This window comes from Gastrolobium bilobum, unplaced genomic scaffold, assembly GCF_033153095.1.
Source record: "Gastrolobium bilobum isolate Gb01-03AN ecotype WA unplaced genomic scaffold, APGP_CSIRO_Gbil_v1 utg1505, whole genome shotgun sequence".
In the NCBI taxonomy this organism is placed as follows: domain Eukaryota; kingdom Viridiplantae; phylum Streptophyta; class Magnoliopsida; order Fabales; family Fabaceae; genus Gastrolobium; species Gastrolobium bilobum.
Genome location: NW_026897785.1, coordinates 122,896 through 137,623, shown reverse-complemented (window position 1 = coordinate 137,623; position 14,728 = coordinate 122,896). Strand labels below are relative to the sequence as shown.

Genomic DNA, 14,728 nt, shown 5'->3' with positions numbered 1-14,728 from the left:
AAAATAAATATAATCGACCTAATGGTAAAATTGATTGATAGTAACATTAATAGTAACACTAATTGGTTGTTACAATATCATTCCCTTGTAAATATAATCTTCCTCGCTAAATAATATTATAGTCATCAAAGTTGTATAAAAAAAAATTTAATTTATATAAATAATTTATTCATATTTTATGTCACAATAAAAAAATGCATTGTAGACTACGCAAGAGAAACGCGCAATTATGTGGACTTTGACCGCGTCATTGTGTTGTCCAACATTAATGTTATCTGAACCCACAGAGTTACACTTACTTACTTCTGTTTTCTCAAATCAACGTTTCAAGCTCAAACCGATCTTTGTGGTTTCCTGAAATAGCCAAAGAAGAAGGCAAAGGAAAGTTTTGAACCTTGGTAATACCTTCTTCCGACTTGTATTTCTATGCTCTTTTTTTTTTTTCAGTGATTTAGTGTAATTATTTTCATGTGTGATATCATCACGTTTAAAGAATAGTTAACAATGCCACATATCCATTTTTCCTTATTTGAGAAGGAAAATCTAGTGTTTGTGATGTTTTGGTATTATTGTCACACTAGGGAGAAAAAGTGAGTTATTTTATTTTATATTATTTTTAAGTTTTTGTTGTGATTGCAGAGAACACACCATTGTCTAATTGTTTTTGTATTTATCAGTTGTTGGATCACGACTTAGATTTGTACTTCCATCGAGCATTTTATCTTGTCATTTTGAGTTGGATTCGAAAATTTGTCTTCTTTCGTTGTATGATTGGTTTGATAGAAACAGAGGAAGACCTGGTCATGAAAAGAATCTGAGTGGTATAGAATATTTTTTGGGGTTTAATCATATTGAACTGTTGGGAGAAACGGGTGGGGGAATGTTAGTACTGCAGAACTTTTGAGGAAAAGTAGGAAAGTGTGAGTTTCATGTTTAAAGATGATCAAGAGATTGACATGATGCAACTAGTTTCTTCTGTCTTTGGTTCAGGCAAGACTAGTTCTTTAACTGTTGGAATTTGTACATCAAAGGTATCTAACACAACCAAGACCATTTCCTGATAAAAGTTATATAATCAGGTATCCGAAAGAGATTCAGATGCCTTTATACTATTTGAAAAAACCACTCCCATTAAACCCCGACTAACGAGGATGGAGTGAGGGAAATTCTTGTACGCAGCATTTTTCTTGCATATTTGCAAATAGACTGTTTTTCGTCTTCGAACCAGTTATCTTTCAGTTATAAGTTGACAAAAAGTAGACGGGTGTAGCTGTATATTAACATCCTGAGAAATAGGGGTGTGCACAGTTTGATTTTCTATACCGAACTAGAAAAGTGGTTCAGTTTAGGCGAACCAAACTGGTTTTGAAAAGTGGTTCGGTTCTTGGATCAGTTTGAAAAAAAAGGGTTCGGTTTCGAATTGGTTTAATAAAAATGATTCAATTCTTAAATTAGTTCGGAAAAATGTGGTGCGTCTTGGTTTGGTCACGGGGTTCAGTTTAGTTCATTTGGTTTTTTAACACTTATAAAAATGGGTATGGTTCGATTCAGTTTAGTTTTTAGCCCAAACTGAATCAAATCGTTAAAGTGATTTGGTTCTTGAATCAAATTGGTTTTGAAAAAAAGTTCGGTTCTTGAACTGATTCAAATAGGGTGTGTATGACAACCTTTCCGGAATCAATTTTTTTTTAATTTCTGTTCCTGGGAACAGAAATGAATAGAAAACTCCTTTGGTAAAACTGGTTTATTTTTTTGTTGCCAGGATGAACCAGTTTAATTTTTGTGCTGAGGAACAAAAAAAAAATCCAAAAAATTATGTTTTTTTGTTCCCGAGCACAAAATGAGAAACATTTGTCTCTCTCAATCACTCTCCGCCTCTACCATCATCACCACCACTACCATCATCCCGACACGACCACGGTCACCATCGTCGCCGCCGTCGTCGTACCACCAATGTCGTTGTCACCACCACCACCACCACCACCTCCACCCATCACTACCATCACTATCACCACTACCACCGCCACTACCATCACCATGCCATCGCCATCGCACCACCGTCGCTATCACCATGTCATCGCCACCTCCACAACTACCACTACCACCACCGCCACATCACCATCGCCACCAACCACCACTACCATTAGCGCAGCCACTTCCATTACCACCACCACCACCATGCCATCACCATGCCGCCGCCGCCACCACCACCACCACCATCGTCGCAGCCACGGCTATTAACGTCGCCGCCGCCACTGTGCCACCATCACCACCACCACTACCATGTCATCGCCACCGCCACCGCCACCGCCACCGCCATCACCACCATCGCTGCAACCATTGCCATCACCACCACCACAACCACCACCATGCCATAACCATCACCACCAGCACCATACCACCACTACCACCAGCATTATACCACCACCATCATTGCCGCCACTACCACGCCACCATCATTGTCACCACTACTACCACCGCCACCATCATCGCAGCCACTGCCATCAGCCCATCACCACCACCATGTCACTACTACCACTGCTGCCGCCACTATCGCCACTATTACCACCATCATCGTCGCAGCCACTGCGTCTCCACCACCGCCATGTCATCACCACCACTACCATCACCACGCCACCGCCACCACTACCACCATTACCACTACCACCATTACCACCACCACCGCTGTCGCCACCACCACCGCTGTAGCCACCCCCACCACACCATATGGAAAAGAAAGTGATGATCCGAATTTTTTTTTTATTTAATAGGAATTATTTTTTATTATATTATTTGTTGTGTTATCAAACACAATTCTCATTCTCAGAATAAAAATAGAACATGTTATCAAACATATTTTTTTTTCTCAAAAACTGTTCCAAGGTACAGAAATAGAAAAGAATTATTTCTTTTCAGAAACAGTATCAGGGAACAGAATGGTTGTCATGCACACCCATAAAATGGTTCAGCTCTGAAACCAGTTGAAAAGAATGTAGTTCTTTTGGTGCAGTTTGGATTAGTTCACAGTTCAATTCATTTGGTTTTTTTTCACACCCCTGTTGAGAAAGGGATGCACCGTGTAAAAGGTAACCATTTGTCATGGTGGCCGTGGTACCTTGGTGACCAAAAGAAATTTTGGTATAATGAACTATGAAATATTTTCCTTTGTTTCTTCCTTTATCCTGGTTGAGTCATATGTTCAGATTAAATCAACTGATTCACCTTCAGTCTTGTTCTCAAAGAGGGTTGAAGTTCCTACCTGTAGATCCTATGTCCATTGGCATTGTATCCTTATTTTAACAGCCACAACATTACCTGTTCAAATTAACTAAAGGTGCACATGCCAGGACCAATTTTAAAGTGGAAGAAAAATAAATAAATTTAGATTTAGAATCAGGTTTGGAAAATGCTAGATACAATTAAGTAATTTTTACTCTTCCTGATTATTTTGGATAAGTGGACAATGATTAATCAATGTTTATAGAACTGACAAAGTAACAAGTAACAAATTCTCAGTTGACACTTTATATGTGAAAAGCTCACTCCAAACTTCCCGGAAGTGGCATCCTTGTGAACTAATATCATGGAAACTGATTATTCTGCTCAAATTTATGTTCTCTTAAAAGTTTTAACAGTTTATATACCTTTGTTAAAACGGCGTATGTATTGCATTGGAGTTCTGCATGTTACCATTCTAAATATTATTATCCTCATATGAGTTCCCTTAATTACCTTAGTCATCCATCTGCAGGCTCAATACCTAGAGTTCCACCAGGCTCAACAGCAGAAACAACTAAAATGCATCCTGCGCAGATTGTTTTATTTGGATCGACTTTCTGTGTCATGATAACAGTGCACTTTTCTATGAAGCTACTCTCAGATCATGTTTTAAACTGGAAGAAACCAAAGGAGCAAAAAGCCATAGTAATTATAATCCTTATGGCCCCACTATATGCTGTGGACTCCTATGTTGGTTTGATAAATTTTTTTGGAAGTGAAGCATTCTTTACATTCTTGGACTCAATTAAAGAGTGTTATGAGGCTCTGGTAAGATTTTATACATGCAATGTTTGTGCTGGGAAACCCTACCAGTACTTTCATGCTAAATATATTTTAAAATTTTTAATATTTTGATCTATTACAACTCACAACTTACTCCATGTGTTACCTACAGGTGATAGCTAAGTTCTTGGGTTTGATGTACAGTTATTTGAATATTTCCTTGAGTAAAAACATAGTGCCGGATGAGATCAAGGGTAGAGAGATTCACCATTCATTTCCAATGACTCTTTTTCAGGTGGTTGATCGTCATCAAATTTTGTAATGTTCTGATTCAAACTGTCTTCTGTCATGTCTTTCGCATGATTATGTTTGCAGAAATGATGCATCACATCAATGAATATGTTTCTGGAGTTTTAGATTTATGGTCTCTTGGACCATGTACCGCAAAAAAGGGTGCTTTATTCTTAGTATTAACAATTAGTGATGTTTATCATTTCCCTGTGACAAATAATGATTCTGCATTGATGTAGAGATGTAACGCATTCTTAAAGTCGCAACTAATACTGGGATCATGCTTACACCATATTGGATGTTTCCCTTTCAACGGCAACAACTTGGTTTTGTACACATACCAACATATATAAGTTAACTGTAAAGCAACAAAAGCACTTCATGAAAGAACAATGAATATATTTATTTTGGTAAAAACATTATGTCTAGTATATTAATAATTAGAGTAAATACCTTTTTTAGTCCTCAGCAAATTTCACGATATCCGTTTTAGTCTCTAACAAATAAAAAGGCCCATCGTGGTCCCTAAAATATTCAAAATGGATCCATTTTAGTCCTTTGAGAGACTAATATGGGTCTTTTTTGAATTTGTCAGGGACCACGATTTCAACTAAATGAGTCCATTTTGAATTTCTTAAGGACCACGATGGGCCTTTTTATTTGTTAGGGACTAAAACGGGCATCATGAAATTTGCTGAGAACCAAAAATGGTATTTACTCTAATAACTATTATAGCATGTACAGTTTTCTTTTCTTTTTTAATTAAAAAAAATCTAAATAATGAGGTTTTACCAAGTGTTCTTGAGATGTTTAAACCTATAGGTTAGTGCACATGTTTTCCCAACTCTTTCCCTCTCAAAGTACCCCAGTCAAATTTTTTGCTGTAGCCAAGGGAAGGAGGGACTTGGTTATTTGGTTCTGCGAGGATGTTATGCAGAAAATTGCATGTCCTTCATGAAGATGTGTAGAATCACCAGCAATGCACAGTATAATACACTTGATTCATCAATTAAACTAATCACACTAATTAATGTATTCTTTTTACTTGCGTGAATATTTCTACCTATAAATGTGTTTAACTCATCATAGCCACCATATGCAGCCTCATACTACTCGGCTGGACCATCATACGCTTAAGCTTCTCAAAAACTGGACTTGGCAGTTTGTAGTGCTACGCCCAGTGTGCTCCGTCTTGATGATAACTCTACAGTATCTTGAAGTTTATCCCAGTTGGGTCAACTGGACAATCACAATCATTCTAAACATTTCAGTGTCACTGGCATTGTATTCTCTTGTTGTTTTCTACCATGTCTTTGCTAAAGAGCTGGAACCACATAAGCCTCTTGCCAAGTTTTTATGCATAAAAGGGATTGTCTTTTTCTGCTTTTGGCAGGTATTTTCCTATGCTTTACCTTGATCCTTTGTACCATGATTGATCAACAGGTATTTTGTTTTGAATTTCAATTTCTCAATCACAGCATGCAACTATTAGTTAACATATTGGTTCTAGATTATGTTAATTGAAGACTAGCTATTTAGGCTTAGTAAAACATAAACTTATCCAAGATTATGAACACTACAATTCTCAGGGCAGGACATACTATCCTGGAATAAGCAGTTTTTTATTACCTTTACAAGATTTTTTTGGTTGAATAGATGTTATATTAGTTTAACAACTGTGTTAAATTCAATTATGCAGGGAATTGTGCTTGATCTCCTGGCAGCATTAGGAATAATCCGGTCCCGTTATTCCTGGCTAGCTGTGGAACGTATTGAGGAAGGGTACCAGAACATTTTGGTCTGTGTTGAAATGGTTTTCTTCTCTCTATATCAGCTATCTGCATACAGTGCTGCACCATACAGGGTTAATAACAACAGTAGCGTTTCTTCAGATAAAAAGTCAAAGTGATTCCAGGACATGGACTACTACTGTGTGTTAAGGTTATCAATGTATGCACTTTCAATATCACTATTGCTTCTCCCCATTTCTACACGAGACAATTGTTAAACAGTTGCATGAAAACATTGCGAAATATGCCAGAGTCTATTAAATAAAGGTCGAGATGCATTGATGCTAATTCTTAATATCTAGAAAGTTTTATCCAACATTTCTACTTTGATGCTCAGCTTTCAGTGTGTTTGTCTTAACTCTATTACAGATTCAATTCCTTTAGTTGCAAGTTATTTATATTGTAGCCTCTATATTTTTCATTTTCATAATAAGCTCGTTGATATTACAATTACAAAGGAAGTAAACTTCAAAAGTTCAAATTACTGAGTCATGTTCATGTGGCACTCACAAATACCATTATATAATCATAATATGAATTTCCACAAAAAAGGTTATATATTCATAATATAACTAGATAGATATATTATATTAAAATCGTTTTTATTCTGTTTTGTTTGAAAAGAAAGGGGAAAAAAGAGACAGATTCTTCTTGTTAGGGGCAATTTGAGAGCAAACTGACTTGCATACTGTTTTCATGCTGGATTCATTTGACTAGCCTCGTTAAAATATAATCAGCATGATAAGAAAAATACCCAATCATCTTATCATCGCATAAGTAGATCAAGCCATGTATTTGGTATGTTAAAGGCCTTATGTTAGACGTAACTAATTCATGCTCAGACCTGAGACCAGTTTAAATGGCTAGTCAGATTTTGGTTTTATTCAGTATTCACCAACATTTTCTGTTCTACGCTGAAATAAACAAAATAAACATCTTAGTTGGGGACTGCAACATTTGCATTGAAAAATAGATTATCATTAATAATGTTGGATTGAACAAGTTCTAGGACCTGGTAGTATCTACTCACTACACCTCAAGTGAGAGGAGGGAAAACAAAAAACAAAGCACATATTATGTTGCACTATCTTCATAGATATGTTCAATCTCTTGTGTTATTAAGTAAATTACATTCTATAGACGAGACCGAATGAATACTCTCCTTCCATTTTTCTGCACAAGATTTATTTCCTTAGAACCATCATCTGATTTGTTTGGAGGCAGTGACTCTTCAACACTTCTGGTTGATGTTTTGTAGTGCTGCTTTATATTATTCATGTCTTCCTTCACTTCCTCCATGTTTGTTTCAAAATGAAGGTCATTTGCAACCTTTAAATCAGGTTTCTTCTTGGTCTTTAAACGGTTTGGCAAGGGTATATTTATCAACCCTTCCGAAACCATCTTATCTGCCTGTTTTCTACCTGTAATAAATTATAGCAATGATATTTGCACATGAAAAAATCTACATTATTCTTTCATCACTTTTTTTTGTAAGATTATAAAACAAGAAACATACACATTTAAGCACACAAAATCTCTAAAGAAAAATTTTATAGTAACACATAAAGTTAGGATACACGGACAGATCCTGACTTTAAAAAAAAAAAAAATTGTGTTTGCTGCACTAGAAATACTGGTGCAACGATAGCAAAAATTGGGGACCCGTCAATTTAAAGACCATATTTTGAATATATGATAATAAAACTGAAATTTACCCCATCCCCAAAATATATATATATATATGGGTTTTATAAGAGTTATGTTGTAGGAAAAGTGATTGTGTTATGTTATAGAGATTCGTTTTGCATGCCGAAATTTTTTTTTTTTTTTGCTGCGGGCTCCACAAAATGTTGTTTCTGTAGAAAACTTTTTGTGGTCATATTAAATAATAGATGATAAACTATATATATATATATATATATATATATATATTGATGTTCATAGTCTACGTAGCAGTAATATCTCAAGTACAATAAAATGAAAGGAGTAAAGTTATCTCCTCCGAATACTTTTCCAACTTTATAAAGAAAGTATTAAATGAAGAGCGAGGATCTTTACAACTAATTTGATTACTTTTGAATTAAAATTAAATTCAATGGCTCGTGAAAAAGTAAACATATTTTTTGTGCAACATCAAAAGTATTTAATATTTTATTTATTTAATAATTAAAAAATATTAAGATGAAAGATAAAGAGAATTTATAACAATTTTAAATAAATATAGAGAGAGAAATTAGATGCACACCATTATTTAAACAGCAAATATTTTTTTTTTTTTTTATAATCCAGAGATATTCCCGTTTAACTTACTTCAGTTATCTTGGTCTCGGAGTACGACTCGAAATCTAGCTCTTCGTTGGAACACAAGGTATATTGAGTTTTACTACCAAAAGAAGGATGAGATTAATCCCCTCGAGAAGAACGACACATTCTCTTACCCTCAAATTTTTTTTTAAGAATTTCCTTAAGATAGAATTTGAATCCGACCCAAACAAATTTTGAAAGGTCAGTTGCCAAGCGAGAGATATGGGGTTTAAGCAAATATTTGTTGAAAGTTTGAAACAACTTGCTAGTAAATAAAAAAAAAACTAAACCAATATAATTCAGTAGTTTCGAATTGGATTAAGTCTATTTTTGTTTACCAACTGAAAAATAAAAATTATAAAACAAATAAAATGCCTAAAAGGAACCGACTTGTTTAAAAAATAAAATAAATACAGGAACAAACTTTAGCAACGATACGTTCCAAAAATAAAAACTCGAATCGCTCGAGTTTCTGAAAATAAAAAAATAAAAAAACGATAACGCATTTCTTTCTCAATAGTTATATATTCTTACCAGAAAATGAAACTATATTTAGAAATGATTCAGAAATGAAATGAAACGAAACGAAAGCTTTCGATTAGCTTAAGAGAGAAAAAAAGACCAACCAGGGATGATTTTGCGGGAACCGTCGATGGCGGAGCCCACGGCCAACTTGACGAAATCGACCAGGATTTGGCTTATATTATGGCGGCGGGCCATATCCGGCACGGCGGCGGCCATTTCCGGCAACGGATTCCGATAAGCTTCTTTAAATCGAACCAACTTGTGGTTATGTATTTTGATGGGGGAGCTTTCAATTTTGTTTGATTATTTGGATATTTATATAGACATTAGAGCATGAATGAAGGATATTTGTATGCTAAAAGTCATATCAAATTTTTGCGTTTTTATTTTTATTGTGTTCTTAACTTATTTTTAAACTTTTTTATATTTTTAAGTAATATTTTATATGTTAAAAATTAAAATATTTTTTTTTCATTTTCTAATAATCTAATTAATTATTTGGAAAAAAAATATTACGTACTCTTAAAAAATAATATATTCAAACATTTTTACTTTTTATTAATATATTTTGTTGAATAATAAAAATACGTTAAAGCAGATTTGTTTACTTATAAAATAATTAATAACTAAATGTTTATTCCAACTCCCCTCTCCATTTTTTTTGGCAAATATTGTATTGGAAATCATCAATATCGGGTACATCAATTCCATACACATCCTCACCAAGAAAAGGAAATAAAATAAACTTCCTTATTAAAAAATAAATTAATTAAAGCACAGGGAATTTGATTAAAATTAAGCACAATAATAAAACTCAGAAAATAGATAACACTATGATGCTGGACGCCTACCAACCAGCAAATTAGTGATTTGATCTTTATAATTATTTTTAACTGAGTAGTAAATTTAATTGTTTATACGAGTTAATTTTTAAATTTATAAAATCTATATTAATTTAATTGTTTTTATGTATTACTTTAGTCCTTAAAAAATTGACTTGATAACATATGGAGATTAGAGTATGTGTTTGATTCTTTTCGTAACGTCTTTGAAAGGAGTTTAAAGCCTTAATCTCGGAACCTGTCTCGGATCGAACTAGTCACGAAACGATGAATTGATTAAAATATTTCAAAAAAAGAAAAAATAACTTATACGCATAATTAAATTTGAAGATTAAATAGTAAATACCAAGAACCTTATTCAAGTAATTAGTTATTTGTTTGACTTGCCCCCAATAAATGTTTGATAGTGATTAAATCAAACTTGATCAATGAATCAGTTTTAAAAAAAACAAAAAAAAAAAAACTAAACTTCATTAGAAGAATAGTGACTAATTAACTAAAGTTTTATAAGAGTTATGTTGTAGAAAAAATGATTGTTTAATGTTATAGAAATTCGTTTTGCGTGTCATAATTTTATTTTATTTTTGCTTTAAAAAATATAAACTCCACAAAATGTTGTGTGTGTCAAAAAAAAATTCTAATCATATTAAAAGACAAACTAAATCCCCGATTAACTATTACCCACAATGAATAAAAGTTCAGGGCTTCATTATCATGCTTACGTAACAGAGACTTGCAGCCACAAGATATAGATAAGTGTGCACATTTGTTTTCTTCAAAGTCCTTGCGATTAATTATACATAAATTTTAATCGAATTTAAAATTTTTAAATTAAATTATAACATGTTACAATTCCTTCGATTTTGAGTGTAATAGACTACTAGTATCCTTAAGAAATATCATTAACTATATCCTAATGTTTTTTTACAAATATCACTCAACGAAGTTATGCGGTGTGGGCACAGAATACATATGATGAGCTACAACAACCGTGAAATACATTTATAATTCATCAAGCCTATGTCATAGTTCAATAAAAAACCATGATGAGCCACAGCCACTAGAACCAACAACATGCAGCTGTGAATGTGATCAGGAAACTTGTGAACTTGGCTGAATTGCATGCATAAGCTGATCAATATCTTCAATCAAAATTGCTTTTGCATGTGGAACTGGTGCAACCAGCATCTCCTGAATTTGCTTCTGAATATGTTCTTTCAATCCTACGTGTACCTTTGCATACAGATTTCCATGCTTGTGTGCGCATGTCTGCCAAAGTTACATTCCACCTCATAACAGAAGGAGAGCATGTTATCCGGCTGGTAAATGATGCAAGCCACCTATAATAGAAGACTTATAGCCAAGACCTTATATTTTACCCTTCTTTAGATCACCAAGAGCTTTTCAGTACAAACAGATTTCTCTTTAACTATATCTACATTATCGGTATTCTCTATAGCTGCTTGCTTGGCTACAATTCTCTACGTTAAGAGGTATTCTACCTTTGGAAAGAAACCTCGAAGGTTTTTCCTTACAACTGAGTCACTGTTCTGTTTTTTCAAACTAAAAAATCTGAAATCCCCCATACTTCTACCCTCCCCTCCTATTTAAGCTAATTCCCTACCTCTACAATTTTAGCCGCCCAACTATTCCAAGTAACTACTCTCTGACCCAATCAAAAAGTTCCTCCATGGCATGAAACATGAATGATACGAGCCAGGGAAAGGAAAAGAGGCAGCAAGGTTGCAACTTGCAATGTGATGTATTACTATTACATCAAAAGTAGTTAAAAAAGAGTAGACAATGTTGCTTATGCTAAGCCAATTTATCAATCAAGCTTAACTGACTCAGTTACCATATTGTGCGGCTAAATGCGATATATACAAACTGTAAACAAGCCTTTTCTTAATCTTTTAGTCTTCAAGATCCATAAATAATGCTCAACACCCCCACAACGTAGTTACCAAATTTCAAACCTGTGTTGGGATTGATAAAAAAAAAAAAGACAACAGGATCAGCTGGTGTTAAAAGGTACCCTAAGATTTAAACTAATAAAAAAAAAAATAGTCCTCATTAAACCCGACTAGCGAGTGTGGGATGAGGGCAATCCTTGTACGTAGCCTTACCTTTGCAAATAATTGCAAAAAAACTATTTCCCGAATTCGAAACCGTGACCTTTTGGTCACAAAGAAACAGTTTTACCACTATTCCGATTTGCCCTCAAACTAAGATTTAAACTAATATATTAAATAAATAAATAAAAAGCAATTATGACTATCAGAAGCAGTATCTGAAGCCAAAATAACATGCACGTAGACCTCATACACGTGAGCACACAGCATACAGTTATAAACCTAATATTGATTCTCCCCAAAACTTACCATCGTGAGTAATAATTCTTTCACAAAGACAGACCAGCAAAAAGCAAATCCAACTCCTCCTCCTGTGATACAGTTCTCTGACATAACAGGGTAAAAGCAAAATACAACTGATAACTAGGTAGAAGCAAATACATTATTTAGAAACTCAAAGACAAAACAACCTATAGCTGGTAAACATAGAATGGCCAACCTGAATAGACATAAGTTGCATAATTGTATGAAGAACCTTCAGACGATGTATAACATAGGTACTGTTTGCAGGCAGTTGGTTCATTCTCTTTATTTCTTCATGAACTGCAGCCTGCTTTTTCTCAGACCATATTTGTTTCTGTGGTTCAGGCTGATCAACAGTTCCAATCTCCATCATTTGATCATCGGTATTGCTACCCTTTAAATGATCAAGGGAATCCATTTTTCCACTGAACAAACCAAACATCAACAGAACAAATACTCAGACACCCTTCGCCAAAAGAAAAATACATAAATAATACTCAGACACCACAGCCACACCAAACAAACATGTAGAAAAAAAAACTCTTAAAGGGCCATATATAATCTTCTCAATTACAACATATAAACATGATAAACCCTAGATATTGGCAATAAATCTAGTACTCCAACCTTAGTCACCAGGGTTATAACCACCAACAGAAGTTGTTTTCCTAAAATGTTTCACAGCTTCAAAACAACCATGCAATGTTAATTGATCTCAAGAACTAAAAGCTTGATATAAGCCTCTAGTACTCTGCAAAAGTAACTACAATCAAAAGAGAGAAACTGACAAGTTCGAGTTAACATGAATTGTAGCAGCAGCCAAATACAACCAAGGAACATTTCTAGATCATTAGCCATCGGCCCATCACAAAGGATGAATATATTTTAATTGATTTACAACAAAAAAAAGGACTCATGCAACAACAGAATATCAATATCACAGAGAGAACAGGTTTCAAGATCAATGGGGAAATAGAGGAAAGCAAATTTCCCAATTAAGTTCTATAGTTAAATAAAAGGTAATAACCCGATACAAACTTCCCCAGACAGTATATGCTATACACAACTAAATAAAATCATATTCCAGATAAATTCTTGTTTTAACTATATCCACAATAAAAGTATAACCTAATTAAGATTTTTAAACTAGAGTGAAGGCATTCAACTAATGTTTATTAAAATGACACTATATGATTCAATGATAGTGCAAAATACACTTTATGCAATCAAAATTAAATCCTTAATTCATTTCCCTTCCCAAGCATGACAATATTTCGAAAAATGGTCCCCGTTTATACACGCAACGCTTTTCAACGAATTACCAGCATAGAGATTATGCTTTTCAGTTTTTCTTTTCTTTGCTTAAACCCTAAACATATTATAAACTGGGGAAATAACCAACACGAAATTATATAGAAAAGTAAAGAGAAATCGGAACCCTAACAAGAAAGAAACGAAAAACTTACAAGGAGGAAGTGTGAGGAATCTTCCAAATCGCACAATTTGGGGCAAAATGAATGTCTTTTGTTCAGCTTAATAACGACGTCGTTGGCACAGTGACGCCGCAAAGAAAAAAAAATATTGAGGATATTTTGGGTTCCATTTTTTCTAGCAGGTGAATAAATAATAAATGGGAAATATGTCTCTCCTCCACGGAAGAGACAATATTTTTCTTACAAATACATTGAAATGTGTGTCTTTTATTCTTTTTTTCTTATTGTGGTGGGACCCACGATGCTTTTGAGTCTGCAACATGAAAGAAGATGCCTCCTACTACATAAGAAAATACAAACACATAATAAATATCTACTGCAGAGAGAATAAACGTCGAACGAGACCCACCGATAAACTATGATACACGGACACGGGACACGACACGTCGACACGTTAATTTTAAAAAATGTCATATTTCGACACGTTGGAACACGTTTTGATATTAAATAAAAATTTTAATATATATAATATAATTTATATTTAATACATATAAGAGTCCATAATAAGTCATATAACCAATCAAATATTTAAATTTCATAACATAAATATAAATATAAATAATTTTTCGTACTTTGTTAATTTTTCATGTCAAATTTAATAACAGAAAAAAATAAATTCATAAGTTATTTCTTTTATATTTAGTTAACAAAAAAAAATTAAGATTTAAAAAAAAAACGTGTCCGAGCGTTGACCGCATGTCGGAAAAAGTTGACTGCGTGTCAGAAAGATGTGTCGGAGAGTTGACTGCGTGTCTCCAAATATCGGACGCATGTCGGAGCGTGTCCGTCACGCAAATTTTTCAAAAACTTGCGTATTCGTTCTTGTTAGCTGATAAATATGTGTCTGCGGAAGATAATTTATTTATGTCGCATTTTGCTATAAAATAAGGGATTTGTATTTGTCATTTAACATGACACAACAAACTTTTCTACACACACAATATTTTATGGGGTCCACATTTTTTTAATAAAAAAGAAAAAAAAAATTACGGCACGCAAAACGAATCTCTATAACATTACACAATCATTTTTCCTACAACATAACTCTTATAAAACCCATAAAATAATACCATGAATCCATTCTACATAAACTAATTAAGCGATGT

At 33.9% G+C, this 14,728-nt stretch overlaps 3 protein-coding genes across 4 annotated transcripts; 1 reads left to right on the top strand and 2 right to left on the bottom strand.

Annotated features, from left to right (window-relative positions):
- Positions 1–269: 269 nt before the first annotated feature.
- LOC133310314 (uncharacterized) lies at positions 270–6,379 on the top strand. Its single transcript, XM_061511230.1, has 5 exons — positions 270–398; positions 3,752–4,047; positions 4,175–4,297; positions 5,396–5,686; positions 5,993–6,379. Exons 2-5 carry the CDS (start codon positions 3,799–3,801, stop codon positions 6,200–6,202), a joined length of 873 nt encoding a protein of 290 aa, XP_061367214.1. The 5' UTR covers positions 270–398; positions 3,752–3,798; the 3' UTR covers positions 6,203–6,379.
- A 669-nt stretch (positions 6,380–7,048) lies between these two features.
- LOC133310316 (uncharacterized) lies at positions 7,049–9,223 on the bottom strand. The gene is made up of 2 exons (XM_061511232.1): positions 9,014–9,223; positions 7,049–7,504 (listed from the first exon to the last, which is right to left on the bottom strand). Exons 1-2 carry the CDS (start codon positions 9,126–9,128, stop codon positions 7,218–7,220), a joined length of 402 nt encoding a protein of 133 aa, XP_061367216.1. The 5' UTR covers positions 9,129–9,223; the 3' UTR covers positions 7,049–7,217.
- Positions 9,224–10,602: 1,379 nt separating this feature from the next.
- LOC133310311 (uncharacterized) lies at positions 10,603–13,674 on the bottom strand. Of its 2 annotated transcripts, none has more exons than XM_061511224.1 (4): positions 13,596–13,674; positions 12,326–12,554; positions 12,136–12,212; positions 10,603–11,730 (listed from the first exon to the last, which is right to left on the bottom strand). In XM_061511224.1, exons 2-3 carry the CDS (start codon positions 12,545–12,547, stop codon positions 12,156–12,158), a joined length of 279 nt encoding a protein of 92 aa, XP_061367208.1. In that variant the 5' UTR covers positions 12,548–12,554; positions 13,596–13,674; the 3' UTR covers positions 10,603–11,730; positions 12,136–12,155. The 2 variants fall into 2 exon arrangements, with proteins under 2 accessions (XP_061367208.1, XP_061367207.1); XM_061511223.1 differs by lacking the exon at positions 13,596–13,674 and adding an exon at positions 12,757–12,785.
- Positions 13,675–14,728: the final 1,054 nt, after the last annotated feature.